Source organism: Saimiri boliviensis, chromosome 17 (assembly GCF_048565385.1).
Source record: "Saimiri boliviensis isolate mSaiBol1 chromosome 17, mSaiBol1.pri, whole genome shotgun sequence".
Classification (NCBI taxonomy): Eukaryota; Metazoa; Chordata; class Mammalia; order Primates; family Cebidae; genus Saimiri; species Saimiri boliviensis.
In genome coordinates, this window is record NC_133465.1 from 65,541,264 (window position 1) to 65,555,300 (window position 14,037).

Here is a 14,037-nt window from a genome sequence, read left to right on the forward strand (position 1 = left end):
CCCACCCAGCTAATTTTTGTATTTTTAGTAGAGAGGGGGCTTCACCATGTTGGCCAGGCTGGTCTCAAACTCCTGACCTCAGGTGATCCACCCTGCTCTGGCCTCCCGAAGTGCTGGGATTACAGGTATGAGCCACCACACTTGGCTGATCTGATGGTTTGTAAAGGGCAGTTCCCCTGCACATGCTTTCCTTGCCTGCCACCATGTGAGACATGACTTTGCTCCTCCTTCACTTTCTACCATGACTGTGAGACCTCCTCAGCTGTGTGAAATTATAAGTCCATTAAACCTCTTTCCTGGCCGGGCACAGCGGCCTATGCCTGTAATCCCGGCACTTCGGAAGGCTGAGGTCAGGAGATAGAGATCATTCTGGCTAATACGGTGAAACACTGTCTCTACTAAAAATACAAACAAATTAGTTGGGTGTGGTTGCACACACCTATAGTCCCGGCTACTCGGGAGGCTGAGGCAGGAGAATCGCTTGAGCCCAGAAGGCAGAGGTTGCAGTGAGCTGACATCACACCACTGCACTCCAGCCTGGGTGACAGAGCGAGATTCCATCTCAAAACAAACAAAAACAAGCAAAAACAACTCTTTCCTTTATACATGACCCAGTCTCGTGTTATGTCTTTATTAGCATGAAAACAGATTAATGCACCTCTTGCCTCCAATCCACCTACCTCCAATCCTGCTGGCCCGTGAGATCTCTCTTTCATAATCTCTCCTGCCCTTGTTCTGTCTCCAGGTGACCTTCCACCTGACTGTGCATAACTGAAGCGCAGAATCTATAAGGGGGTCTGGTGAGTAGGCCAGACATGCTGGAACACCCACAGGCTAATCAAACATGTCCCCTTTCCAGATGTCACATCCCAAGTCCGTGCTGCCTTTTCCCTCGATCCCACTGTGCATTTTCCTGGAGAGGAGATGGAGAGTTCTGTCAGAATCAGACTGGCTAGGCATGGATTGCTCAAAGCCAGGAGTTCAGGACCACCCCGGGCAACATAGTGAGAACCCTGTTCTCTATAAAAAAATTAAAAATGTAGCTGGCAAGGTGGTGTGCAACTGTAGTTCCAGCTACTCAGGAGGTCAAGGCAGGAGGAGGGAGGATCACTCGAGCCCAGGAGGCGGAGGCTGCAGTGAGCAGAGATCCCAACCCTGCACTCCAGCCTGGGTGACAGAGTGAGGCCCCCATCTCTCTCTCTCTTTTTTTTTTTTTTTTGAGTTTTGCTCTTAGTTGCCCAGGCTCGAGGGCAGTGGTGCAATCTCAGCTCACTTCAACCTCCGCCTCTTGGGTTCAAGAGATTTTCTTGTCTCAGCCTCCTGAGTAGCTGGGATTACAAGTGCCCACCACCACACTGCGCTAGTTTTTGTATTTTTAGTAAAGATGAGGTTTTACCACATCAGCCAGGCTGGTCTCGAACTCCTGACTTCAGGTGATCCACCCTCCTCAGCCTGCCAGAGTGCTGGGATTATAGGCGTGAGCCACTGTGCCTGGCCTGGCCCCATCTCTTTTTTAAAAAAGAGAGAAAGTGATGGCTCACACTGTTGGGGCTTCTGCTGCAGCCTTGGATTAGAAGGAAGTATGAGGTGGGGACAGCAATGATGGCTGCCTGGCCAGGCCAATCCTGCATCCTGCCTGGCTGGCCATTTCAGCTTCACCGTGGCCCCTAACTGGTCAGCAGGTCCTGCCTGCCTCCTGACCGTTGGGCTGCGCATGTCAGAACCCCTCCCCATGTCTGGGAGCTCCCAGCTGAGGATCTTGCTGGAAGGTCCTTAACTGGGCTGCACCAATCCAAGAACCTGGCCTGCTTTTGAACAAACAGCCACAGGCTAGGAGCAGGGACATAAGACGGAGAATGCAATGGTGGCAGTGGCCGGGGTGGGGTTGTCATGTGGGAATTTTTTTTTTTTTTTTTGATTGCAGCCATTTATTGAAATTGGAGACATTTTTAACCTTCTTGAGACTCCATATCAGGCTGTCTACAAAGTCCACTGGGAGGCCAAGGATCATTTGAGCCCAAGAGTTTGAGCCTGTGGTGAGCCTCAAAGGGCCACCGCACTACAGCCTGGGTGAGGAAAGACCCTTTCAATGGCCAAACTGCATGCTTGCTTGCTGTGGTCATTAAAAACTCTAGTTTTTAGGTTAGCAGGTCTGCCTGCATTTCTTCAAGCATGAATTCGGAGTCCTTTGCTTCTTTAAAACTTGCTCCACATGGTGTAGTCAAACCGACTCTCCATACTCAGGCAAGCCATCCATGGATAAAAACGTTACCAGCAGAACCCATGAAGCTGGTCCAGGCAAGTTGGACTCCACCATTTCAACTTCCAGCTTTCTGTGTAAGGCCTGTGTGCCAACAGCTTGAGTTAGGCCTGCTTTTTAGGACTTCAGCAGCCATCCTCATCCTTCCTTTGGGACACAACTATACGTAAGGTGCTATCAAGGGCCACGTTGCATCCGCACCTAGCTCCATACCTGACGAGAGCGGCCTCCTACCTCGAAAGCTTTTTTTTTTTTTTTTTTCCCACAAATATAAAAAACATTTTATATACTAAGGAGTATGTACATTGCATGTATTTTTCTTTTAAAAACTTTTATTGTGAAATATTTATCCATGAGTACATATAACATAGATGCAGTTTTAAAAGTTACAAAAGCGGCCGGGCGCGGTGGCTCAAGCCTGTAATCCCAGCACTTTGGGAGGCTGAGGCGGGTGGATCACGAGGTCAAGAGATCGAGACCATCCTGGTCAACATGGTGAAACCCTCTCTACTAAAGATACAAAAAATTAGCTGGGCATGGTGGCACGTGCCTGTAATCCCAGCTACTCAGGAGGCTGAGGCAGGAGAATTGCTTGAACCCAGGAGGCGGAGGTTGCGGTGAGCCGAGATCGCGCCATTGCACTCCAGCCTGGGTAACAAGAGTGAAACTCCGTCTCAAAAAAAAAAAAAAAAAAAAAAAAAAAAAAAAAAAAAAAAAGGCCGGGCGCGGTGGCTCAAGCCTGTAATCCCAGCACTTTGGGAGGCAGAGGCGGGTGGATCACGAGGTTGAGAGATCGAGACCATCCTGGTCAACATGGTGAAACCCCGTCTCTACTAAAAAAACACAAAAAATTAGCTGGGCATGGTGGCACGTGCCTGTAATCCCAGCTACTCAAGAGGCTGAGGCAGGAGAATTGCCTGAACCCAGGAGGCGGAGGTTGCGGTGAGCCGAGATCGTGCCATTGCACTCCAGCCTGGGCAACAAGAGCGAAACTCCGTCTCAGAAAAAAAAAAAAAAAAAAAAAAAAAAAAAGTTACAAAAGCAGACACCCCATTTTGTTGTGAGATGGAGTCTCGCTCTGTCGCCCAGGTAGTAGTGCAGTGATGCAATCTGGGCTCACTGCAACCTCTGCCTCCCGGGATCAAGCGAGTCTGCTGCCTCAGCCTCCCGAGTAGCTGGGACTGCAGATGCATGTCACCATGCCCGGCTATTTTTAGTAGAGATGGAATTTCGCCATGTTGGTCAGGCTGGTCTTAAACTCCTGGTCTCAGGTGATCCACCCGCCTCAGCCTCCCAAAGTGCTGGGATTACATGCCCAGCACTTACGTGCCCAGTGAACCACCATGCCCAGCCAAAAGCAGATACCCTTGGAACCACCTCCCAGAACAAGAAGTGGAACATGTCAAGTAAAAAAAATTATACCTGCTATACGACCTGGCAACCCCACTTCTGGAAATACAAGCAAAAACATGGCCGGGGTCTTTGTGGTAGCATGCTCTGGAATGGCAAAGGCCAGACCACACCTAGAGGAGCTAGCCTGAGCTGGCACCTGCACATGTGGCTGCCCTGAAGCCCCATGCCCAGGGGTGGGATGCTAGACTGAGGTCAGGCCAGTGTCATGTGCTGCTCAGTGACAGGGCTGAGGGACCTTGGTCAGCCTGATTCAAGGTGGCCTCACTGCGGCCTTTTATATAAAACAATCTTCAAGTGCTCATTGTTCCCTGAGTGACTCACTTAAGTTAACTTAGCCTACACACATGACCATCAATGTGGCCAGGCATCCTGCTCAGAAATACGCACCGAAAGCTGGGCATGGTGGTGCACACCTGTAATCCCAGCTACTCAGGAGGCTGGAGAATCCTATGAGCCCATGATGGCACCACTTCACACCAGCCTGCATGACAGAGGGAGACTCTGTCTCAAAAAAAAAAAAAAAAAAAAAAAACAAAAAGAAAAAAACACATTGTTAGGTTTTTTTTTTTTTTTTTTGAGACAGTCTTGCTCTGTCACCCAAACTGGAATACAGTGGTGCGATCTTGGCTCACTAAATTACAGCTGAGAACTGTAATCTCAGCTACTCTACCTCTCGGGTTCAAGCAATTCTCCTGTCTCAGCCTCCCGAGTAGCTGGGACTACAGGTCCCCACCACCACGCCTACTAATTTTTGCATTTTTAGTAGAGACGGGGTTTCACCATGTTGGGTAGGCTAGTCTTGAACTCCTGACTTTGTGATCCACCTGCCTCAGCCTCCTAAAGTACTGGGATTACAGGCGTGAGCCACCGTGCCCGGCAATACTGATATTTGTATAGCTAAAAAGAAAGCAATTTAAATGTCCAATAGTGGGTAAATAAATTTGATAGCCATTAGAACGACTACAGCAATCCATCAGTGAAAATGTTCAATCATGTGAAAAACGCTTATGTTAAGTCAAAAAATTGCAGAAAACACTGTAATCTCAGCTACTGCAGAGGCTGAGGTGTGAGGATCCCTTGAGCTCAGGAGCTCAAGGCTGCAGTGAGCCTTGAGTGAAAATGTTCAATCATGTGAAAAACGCTTATGTTAAGTCAAAAAATTGCAGAAAACACTGTAATCTCAGCTACTGCAGAGGCTGAGGTGTGAGGATCCCTTGAGCTCAGGAGCTCAAGGCTGCAGTGAGCCTTGAGTGAAAATGTTCAATCATGTGAAAAACGCTTATGTTAAGTCAAAAAATTGCAGAAAACACTGTAATCTCAGCTACTGCAGAGGCTGAGGTGTGAGGATCCCTTGAGCTCAGGAGCTCAAGGCTGCAGTGAGCCATGACTGCACCACTGCACTCCAGCCTGGGTGACAGAGCAGGACTGTCTCCTAAAAAAATTAAAATGTTTAAATGCAGAAAACAGTTGTTCATACCATACTATTTTAAGGATGCACAAAATAAAAAGACTCCAGGACAGGATGGATGTCTACCCAAATGTTACAAAAAATTAGAGCCTCAGGCGGGAAGGAGGGAGGACTCCATCTTCCCCTGGCTCACTGTCCCACACTGACTGCTCCTTTGGCCCGTTATCATCTCCAGAGGCAAATTCAGGTGGATCTGAATTTTGTCACATATGCTGTCCTGTAAACCCAGAAGTCCCCTGGGCACTGCTCTAGCCTCCTAGGTCCAGGCGATGCCTAGAACTGGGTTCTGTTTGAGGCGAGGGCTTCCCATTTATCCCCTTCCTAGACCGTGTCCCTTTCTAAGAGGCTGGAAGTGTGAACTCTGGGTTTATGCCCACCCCCACACCCCCCAATCTCTCTCTGAGTCACAGACAGGCCAACAGCTGGTCCTTGGGTCCCCAAGCTGGAGCTGGGCAGCTCTTGGGCACACAGGCAGGGTGGCAGCTGTGCCAGGGCTCCATCCCATGCCTTCTTCAGCTGAGCACAGAGACCTCTTCCTGGGGCCCTGGAGGGAACACAGCCCCCGGCTGATGGCACAGGGTCAGGGTCCTACCCTCGAGGAGCCAGAAGACGGGGATGAGGGGCTGGGTGAAGAGGGCATGGAAAGTGTGCAGGGGCTGGGTCCAGGGCTCCAGGCTGTAGAAGGTGAGGCAGCCTGAGGCCATGTCCAAATCCATGCCCAGGAGCCGCCCCGACACCCCTGGGAGGCGCTGGGCCTCCCCATTGTGCCAGGCCTGGAGGCCATCCTCCTGGACGCAGAGCCCCCAGGAGCAGGGGCCCCGGCCGATGTTGTCTGTGTGGGGCCCCAGCCTGCACCGTGGCAGTTGCGGGTAGGAGACGCCCAGCGTCACTGAGTGGTCTGACACATGCACCTCCCAGTAGTGGCGCCCAGCCTGGAAGCTCTGGACACACTGCACCTGCCAGAGCTCGAAGCTGCCTGGCCCAGCTGGGCCCTGGGACTGATAACAGTGTTTCACCTGCTGGTCCTGGTGCGACAGATAGAAGTGACGGTTGGCACTGACAGGATCAAAGGTTAGATTGCGATAATCTGTTGGGGAAAGGACAGAGGTGGGCTAGGGGTCCTGTCCACAGGGAAGACAGCAGAGCCACATTTCCATTTACCCACTGCTAAACATCCGCTGGGCACGCCGAGCACTGGCCGTCACCACAGCACTGAATCCTCGCCACCACTTCACAGGCGCAATCCTTTATCAGCCCCATTCACAGCTGAGAAAACTGGGGCTCCGAGAGCCATTAACTCGGTATTAAGTGGAAGAATTAAAGATCTGTGTCCCAGACTCTGTCCTTCAACATATGCTAGCTGCACCTGCTTCAGGGTGGACGTGCACCAGGTGTGCAGGGGGTGGGGCCAGGCCCACAAATCCAGGACAGAACAGTCACAGCACGTGCCCCTGAATCACACATGCATACAAACAGGTGCGCACACAGTGCTCACAGCACACACAGGTGCACACATGCACTTCCTTGCACACCACACACACAGGGGCACACATGCACTTCCTTGCACACCACACACAGGTGCACGCGTGCACTTCCTTGCACACCACACAGGTGCACACATGCACTTCCTTACACACCACACGGGCACATGTGCACTTCCTTGCACACACACAGGCGCACATGCACTTCCTTGCACACACACACGGGCACATGTGCACTTCCTTGCACACCACACACGGGCACACGTGCACTTCCTTGCACACCACACGGGCACTTCCTTGCACACCACACACAGGCGCACACGTGTACTTCCTTGTACACCACACAAATGGGCATATGTGCACTTCCTTGCACACCACACAGGCACACGTGCACTTCCTTGCACACCGCACAGGCATACACATGCACTTCCTTACACACCACACATGGGCACACGTGCACTTCCTTGCACACACACACAGGCGCACATGTGCACTTCCTTACACACCACACGGGCACACGTGCACTTCCTTGCACACACAGGCACATGTGCACTTCCTTGCACACCACACAGGTGTACATGTGCACTTCCTTACATACCACACGGGCACATGTGCCCTTACCACACAGGCACACACGTGCCCTTCCTTGCACACCACACATGGGCACACATGCACTTCCTTGCACACCACACACATGGGCACACATGCACTTCCTTGCACACCACACATGCACACGTGTACTTCCTTGCACACCACACACGGGCACACGTGCACTTCTTTACCACACACGTGCACTTTCTTGCACACCACACAGGCACACACGTGCACTTCCTTGCACACACACACGGGCACACGTGCACTTCCTTGCACACCACACAAGGACACACGTGCACTTCCTTGCACACCACACACAGGCGCACACATGCACTTCCTTGCACACACCCAGGTGCACACACACGAAAAGGCTCCTTACTCTGCTGGAGTTTCCTCCTCAGTGGACAAATTGTGCTTGGGATCCGTGCCAGGGGACCTGGAGCCTCTAGGGGGCAAAGCAGTGTTAGGGGAGTGGTTGGAGAGGTCACAGTGTGTGGGCCATGACCCCCCTCCATCCCCCAGTGGGAAGGGCAGCTGGGCCCAGTGGACGGGTCTGGGGTTAGCCTTACCCACAGGGCCTAAGTTCACAGGCTTGGCTGGTGGCCCGGGGTGCTCCCTGTTTTCCAGGAGGAGGCCACACAGCCGGCGTAGCAACTCCTTCAGGTCACCCAGCTGTTGGTCTTCGTCCCACTGCAGAGGGGTCAGTGGCCCAAGAGGCCCTGGGGGCTGGAGGAGCTGTGATTCCTGAGCCCCAGGGAGAGCAAGTAAGTCCGGGCTCGAGGGGCTGGGAAGCAAGTCCCCCCACCTGTGCCCTGACATCTGGCACCTGCAGGAAGGTCTGCGCATCCCCCTGCTCCAAGAGCTCCTGGATCCTGCAGCCATGGCGAGCCAGAACCTCCAAGTGGCCCCGCAGTCGCTGCTCCTCATCTTGAGCCTGTGCCAGTGCCTGCGTCTTGGCTGCCTCAATGCTCCTCAGCGCTGCTATGTGCTGCATCTCCAGGGCCTGCAGCAGGCTGCTGAACTTGCCGGAGACTGAGGAGGCCAAGGTGCAGGCGGAGCTCTGCATGGGAACAGGAGGGGCTTCAGGGTGGCTAGGGTCCTGCGCCACGCCAAGGCAGGCTAGGGCCAGGGCTGCTCGCTGAGCTGAGGGGCAGGGATGTGGGCAGCCAAGGTCCTGGGAACCTCCCCAGGCCCCCTGTGCCCAGCTCCCTGCTCAGCATCACTCCCTGCTGCCCGGTGTTCCAGGGACCCGTCGGTGGCCACCCCCAGGATGCACTGTGAGGCCGTGGTGGGCGGGCAGGCACAGGCCTCGTACCTGGATCTGGCTGCTTTGCTTCTGTAGTTGCAGTAGCTGGCATTTGGCTTGAGTGGCCTGTTGCTGGGTAACCTCCAGGCTGGCTCTCAGCTGGGCCTGTGGTGCCCACCCGTGGGACAAGCAACGAGAGAGGGCCAGGATTGGCTGTGACATCCTTCCTCAGACAAGCAACCATACCTGCAGATGCCATGCAGCCCCTCCGCATGCCACCCCAGGCCAGCCTCCAGAGCACCGGGCTCCCTCTAACCCGGGGAAAGTTGGACCTGCGAGCCAAGGGGTCTGGACAGTCTCTCCTTGCCGGCAGCAGGTGGAATCTGAGCAGAGCGGAAGCCTTGGGCTCAAGACCCAACTTCATTCCCATTTCTACTTCTTGCATGTTGAGCAAGCTGGGGCAAAGCACTTGCCTAACCCTCCACCCATCAATATATGAAAGCGATAATGCTGACTCAGAGGGCCTTGCAGGGATGACCCCAAACACTAAAGCCATTGGTCTCTGTCTCACTGCAGAGGGGTCAGTGGCCCAGGAGATCCTGGTGCTTGAGGAGCTGACTTCAGGGACCACCCAAAGCACCAAAGCTGTCTGACAAGTGGCCAGTTATTTGCATGCACAAAGTAGATTATTCAGGGGACCCAGCCAGCCCCTGATCCTAGCTTTGGGCATGCGGGGGAAGAAAGGGACCCCTAAGTGGCTGTGCTCCCCGATTCCTTTGGGAATCAAAACACCATGCTCTCATGGGAGCAGGATGAACCAGGCAGATACCAGGGGCCCTGTTCCCAGTGCCTGGTCAAGAGCTTCACCACCTTGCTTCCGTTCCCGCCTAACACATCAGAGAGGAAATGGGCTCAGAGAAGGTGATAATTTGGTCAAAGTCCTCAGATCTTCCCAAGCCCAGCACTCCTCCAGGTCCCCTGCCTCGAGCATTTAACATAGGAACACAGGAAGTGGGAGGGTAGGCTCTCCCAGGGCACCCGGCCCTCCCCTAAGGACAGCACCCCCACAGGCCTTTCCCTCTCTCTTGCAAAATCCTGGTTCCCCTGGTGCCACTGGCTGCCCCTGTCACTCCCTTCCTCTGCAATGGCCATCGTGTACTGGCCTCCGTTGCGGATTTCCACGCCTAGCTCAGTCTTCTGCACCCACCCGTCAGCAGTACATCTCAGCTCATCCTTCTTGGCAGCCTCAGCAGCTACAAGCAACGTCCCCCAACACTCTGGAGCCCTCTTCCTTCACCTCATCTCAGCTGCTCCTGCGAACGCACCCTGGCCCTTGTCACCAGCTCCACAATCTCCATTCTAGGCATCCATTCTTCTTCTCTGACCACCGCCTTCCTGCCCTCTCCAGCTGCAGCGGCCTCAGTCCCAGGCCTCCCACCTCGCCAACGCCCAGCCGTGCACACCTCCATCCTTCCCTGCCCATCAGGCCATCCCTTCCCTTCCTGTCCCACCCAGTGTCCCTGCACCATCCTGCGCCCATGCCTTAGTCCCAGCCCTCCTCTGTCCCCAAATGACTCTGTGTCCTGTCTTCGCTGTTGAAATGGTCTTGTCTTGTGGCATGGGCCACCTCCACGGTACCAATGCTGAAGGTCATTTCTGTCCTTGTACCGAGCCTCCCATCAGCATGGGCACCGTACCCTTCTCTTCCTGGCACCCTTGTGCCGTTCCCCCAGCCTTCCCCATCTCCCCGGGAGCTCCAGCTTCGTTTGACTGCAGGCAGGGCCTTCTCCTCCTCCTTCCCGGAACCTTCTCTCTCTCCTGTGCTAATGACTCCCAGCTCTAGACCTCCAGCTCCCCACTCCTGAGCTTCGGACAGCTGCTGCAGACCCATCCCCTGGTTTGTCCCACTGGCGACTCTGACCTCTGTACATCTAAAGCCAAACGAGGCCTCCGAGCACATAGCACCCCAGCCACATGCCTGCTCAACACAGAAACCCAGGTGTCTCCCTTACCACCCTCTCTGCTGTCCCCCGTGTCCCCTCTGGCCTGTTTTTGCCTCCACAAGGTACTGCTCCCCCTCAGCGTTTCTCACCTCCTCCTCCATCCTGGTCTCCTCTCCCTGCCCCACCAGCCGGTTCCTTGCTTCCCTGCACTCCTGCCCCAGGCTACTCCTCGATTCAGGTCCTTATGCCCACTTCAGCCCCCAGCCAGGTGATCAGTCTCCATGAAGCCCAAATCTGACCATGTGCCGCCCTGCCTCCAAGCCCTCCTCTGTCCCCAAATGATTCTGCGTGATGGTCCCCATCCCCCTAGAATAAGAGCCACACTCCCCCAGGACCCTGCCTGATCTGACCCCGCTGACCCCCAGGGCCTGGCCCGCAGATCTCAGTGGCACAAATCTGCCCCCAGGGACTCCACGTGCCTAGTTCTTTCCCTTCCCGGGACGGGGACAAGGCTGCCTCCTCTGCCTAGAATGCTCTTCCTCAGATCTTCCTTCTGGCTGGTGCTTCCTCAGCCCTCAGCCTGAAGGCGGCCTCCCCTGCCCGCTTAGCAGGGTCACCCTGACATTGCTATCACATGCCACGTGCTTTCCTCACTGCATTTTTGTAACAATACATTCACACCTGACCGGAACACTGACTTTTTTTTTTTTTTTTTTTTTAAAGAAGGGGTTTCACCATGTTGGTCAGGCTGGTCATGAACTCCCAACCTCAGGTGATCCAACCGTCTTGGCCTCCAAAGTGCTTGGATTACAGGCGCGGACCACTACGCCCGGCCCAACACTGACTTCTTAAGTGTATTCTAAGCCTCTTAAGGACAAGGAGCTCCTCTGATCCATTTACCAACAGCCCCCAAGCCCTCCTACACAGCGAATGAAAGGAGGCTCGAAGATCGCCGGGGACACACGACGGTTTTCTAGCGCCTGGGCACGGGGCAGGGAGCTGCTGCCTCATGCCCAGGCTTCTGCGTTCATCCAGAAGGCACCAAGCAGCTCCTGAGCCCCACCCTACCCTGTGGCCCTGGCTGGGCTGCACATCCCAGTCGGATGCACAGACCTCCGATTTTTTTTTTTTTTTTTTTTTTTTTTTGTTACCCAGGCTGGAGTGCAATGGCGCGATCTCGGCTCACTGAAACCTCCGCCTCCTGGGTTCAGGCAATTCTCCTGCCTCAGTCTCCTGAATAGCTGGGATTACAGGCCCGCGCCACCATGCCCAGCTAATTTTTTGTATTTTTAGTAGAGACGCGGTTTCACCATGTTGACCAGGATGGTCTCGATCTCTTGACCTCATGATCCACCCGCCTCGGCCTCCCAAAGTGCTGGGATTACAGGCGTGAGCCACCGCGCCCGGCCCAGACCCTCGATTTTTATAATCAACTCCCAGGTTGGGCGAAGCCACCTCCAGTTGAGGCTCCCCGCCCCCACTGGGCGCCTAGAGAGAGCAGGGCGCCGCCCGCGGAAGTCACCTGGCCATGGCCAGGCTGCAGCGGGCCCGGCCCCCTCCCGCCCCCGTCGGTGGAGTCACCTCCCGTTCCAGGCGCTCGGCGTCCAGCAGCACCCGCTCGTGGAGACGACACTCGCACACGGTGCACACGCAGCGGCCCTCGGTGCGGCAGAAGAGCTCCAGCGGCCGCCCGTGGCGGGGGCAGCGCGCGCCGGGGCCGGGCTCAGGGCCGGGGTCCCGGGCAGGCCCGGCGCGCACCACCTCCAGCACGCCGCTGAGGGCCACATTGCGGCGCAGCTCGGCGCCGTCGGGGAAGGGCTCCCGACACTCGGGGCACGCCTTCCCGCAGCGGCCCCACCAGTCCCGGATGCAGGCCCCGCAGAAGTTGTGACCGCAGGGCAGCGTCACCGGGTCCCGGTAGAGCCCCAGGCAGATGGCGCAGGTCAGCTTCTCCTCCAGTAACTGCGCTGCCATGGACCGGCGGCGGCGGCGGCGGCAGCGGCGGCGGCAGCGGCGTGCGCCCCGGGCGTCTTAAAGGGACCGCGGACGTTGCGCGCTAAGGGCGCCCGGGCGTGGCCAACGCGGGGTGGGGCGGGGCGCGGCGGGAATCCCGCCCAGGGACGCGGTCCGGCGCGGCAGGCCCTCCTCCAACACCTCCGACCAGAGGCGTCGCCGGGGCCCAGGCCACCCCTGCCCGCCTCAGCCTGGGCCGCTCGAAGGCTTCGCGTTCTCGCGTTGCGCCCCTCCCTCCCTCCAGGCACCGCGCCACCCTGGCTGGGAGCTGGGTCCGGCTCCCTCGGGTCCAGGCCTGGTGGGTCCATCCCACTCCCCTGGGCCCTCAGCGCAGCTCCTGGAGACCAGAGGCTCGAAAACCCCGCAGGGGGACGGGCGTGGTGGTTCATGCCTGTAATCTCAGCACTTTGGGAAACCCGAGGTGGGCAGATCACTTGAAGTGGGGAGTTCGAGACCAGCCTGACCAACATGGAGAAGCCCCATCTCTAATAAAAATACAAAATTAGCCGGGCGTCGTGGCGGGCGCCCGTAATCCCAGCTACTCGGGAGGCTGAGGCAGGAGAATCGCTTGAGCTCGGCAGGCAGAGGTGGCGGTGAGCCGAGATCGCACCCCGCTGGGCCTCAGGGCTTCTGACCACAGGCAGTGCGGAACCTCTTCTGGACTCATCTGTCAATCGCCTAACAGCATAGACCCCACCCCACCCCCCAACCCTCTGGGGTCAGCGATGAAAGTCAGTGCATGTGGGCGGGCGGGCTTCCTGCAGACTCCAAGAGGGCTGCTGCACTTTTTCCTGGAGCTGGGCTTCAGGCACTTGCCAGACTGGGGTGTCTCCCTTCTCTGGGCTACACGTAATTTTGGTTCTTTTAAAGTAAACAGCGAGACGGAAATGTCTGGTCACCAAGAGACAGGGACCAGTTAACTGGTGTTTTTCAAACGGCCCTTGAATGAATACACAAAGCAGCTTTCAGCTGGAACCAGCATCCCCTCTCCCTGCTGCCCTCTGCTGGGGAGAGTTCCTAGCCTGGGGTTCGAGCAGATCTGCAGCCTCAATATTTAGAGGCACTCCAGCATTTCCCCTGCAGCTGAGCAGCTTTGGAAAGCGGGTCTGGAGATCTGGCCCCGACCTCCCTGGGCAGTGTTATCAGGCCAAGGGGAATCCAGGAGAGGTAAGGCCTTTCTAAACCAAGCTGGGCTGATGTTGAGGCGGCACATGCTCTCACCGCTGCTTGGAGCAAGCACTTCGTCCTCTGTGCAGTGATAGGTGGTTTTTCTGGAAAAAGTGCACTGATCTACCCTCCAGCTACGAGTTAGCCAGCCTTCCGTTTTGGGGAAGGGTGAAACAAAACACCTAACCATCCAGTGAGAGGCTCCATGGGGCTTTCTGACCCTGAGCAGGTCTCTGAGACATGTTGTTCCCTACTTGATGTGGCTTCTCCTCCCAAGCCCAGGGTGGGGGAAGGAGCCTGCCCAGAGGGTCAGTGCTGGGGCAAGCATTCTCTTTCCAGGGGCCTGTGGGATCCCCGGGGCACACAGCCAGTGCTCAATAAATGCTCCCTCCTCAGCCCAGATGCTCTGCTGCACTTTTTCAGGGAGCTGGGTTTTAGGCACCTGCTGGATT

General features: G+C 55.8%; 1 protein-coding gene across 1 annotated transcript; it reads right to left on the minus strand.

Annotated features, from left to right (window-relative positions):
• Window positions 1-611: 611 nt before the first annotated feature.
• TRIM65 (tripartite motif containing 65) lies at window positions 612-12,513 on the minus strand. The gene is made up of 6 exons (XM_039476388.2): window positions 11,987-12,513; window positions 8,532-8,627; window positions 8,043-8,276; window positions 7,786-7,960; window positions 7,596-7,661; window positions 612-6,228 (listed from the first exon to the last, which is right to left on the minus strand). The coding sequence occupies exons 1-6, from the start codon at window positions 12,377-12,379 to the stop codon at window positions 5,654-5,656; spliced, it is 1,539 nt and encodes a 512-aa protein (XP_039332322.1). The 5' UTR covers window positions 12,380-12,513; the 3' UTR covers window positions 612-5,653.
• Window positions 12,514-14,037: the final 1,524 nt, after the last annotated feature.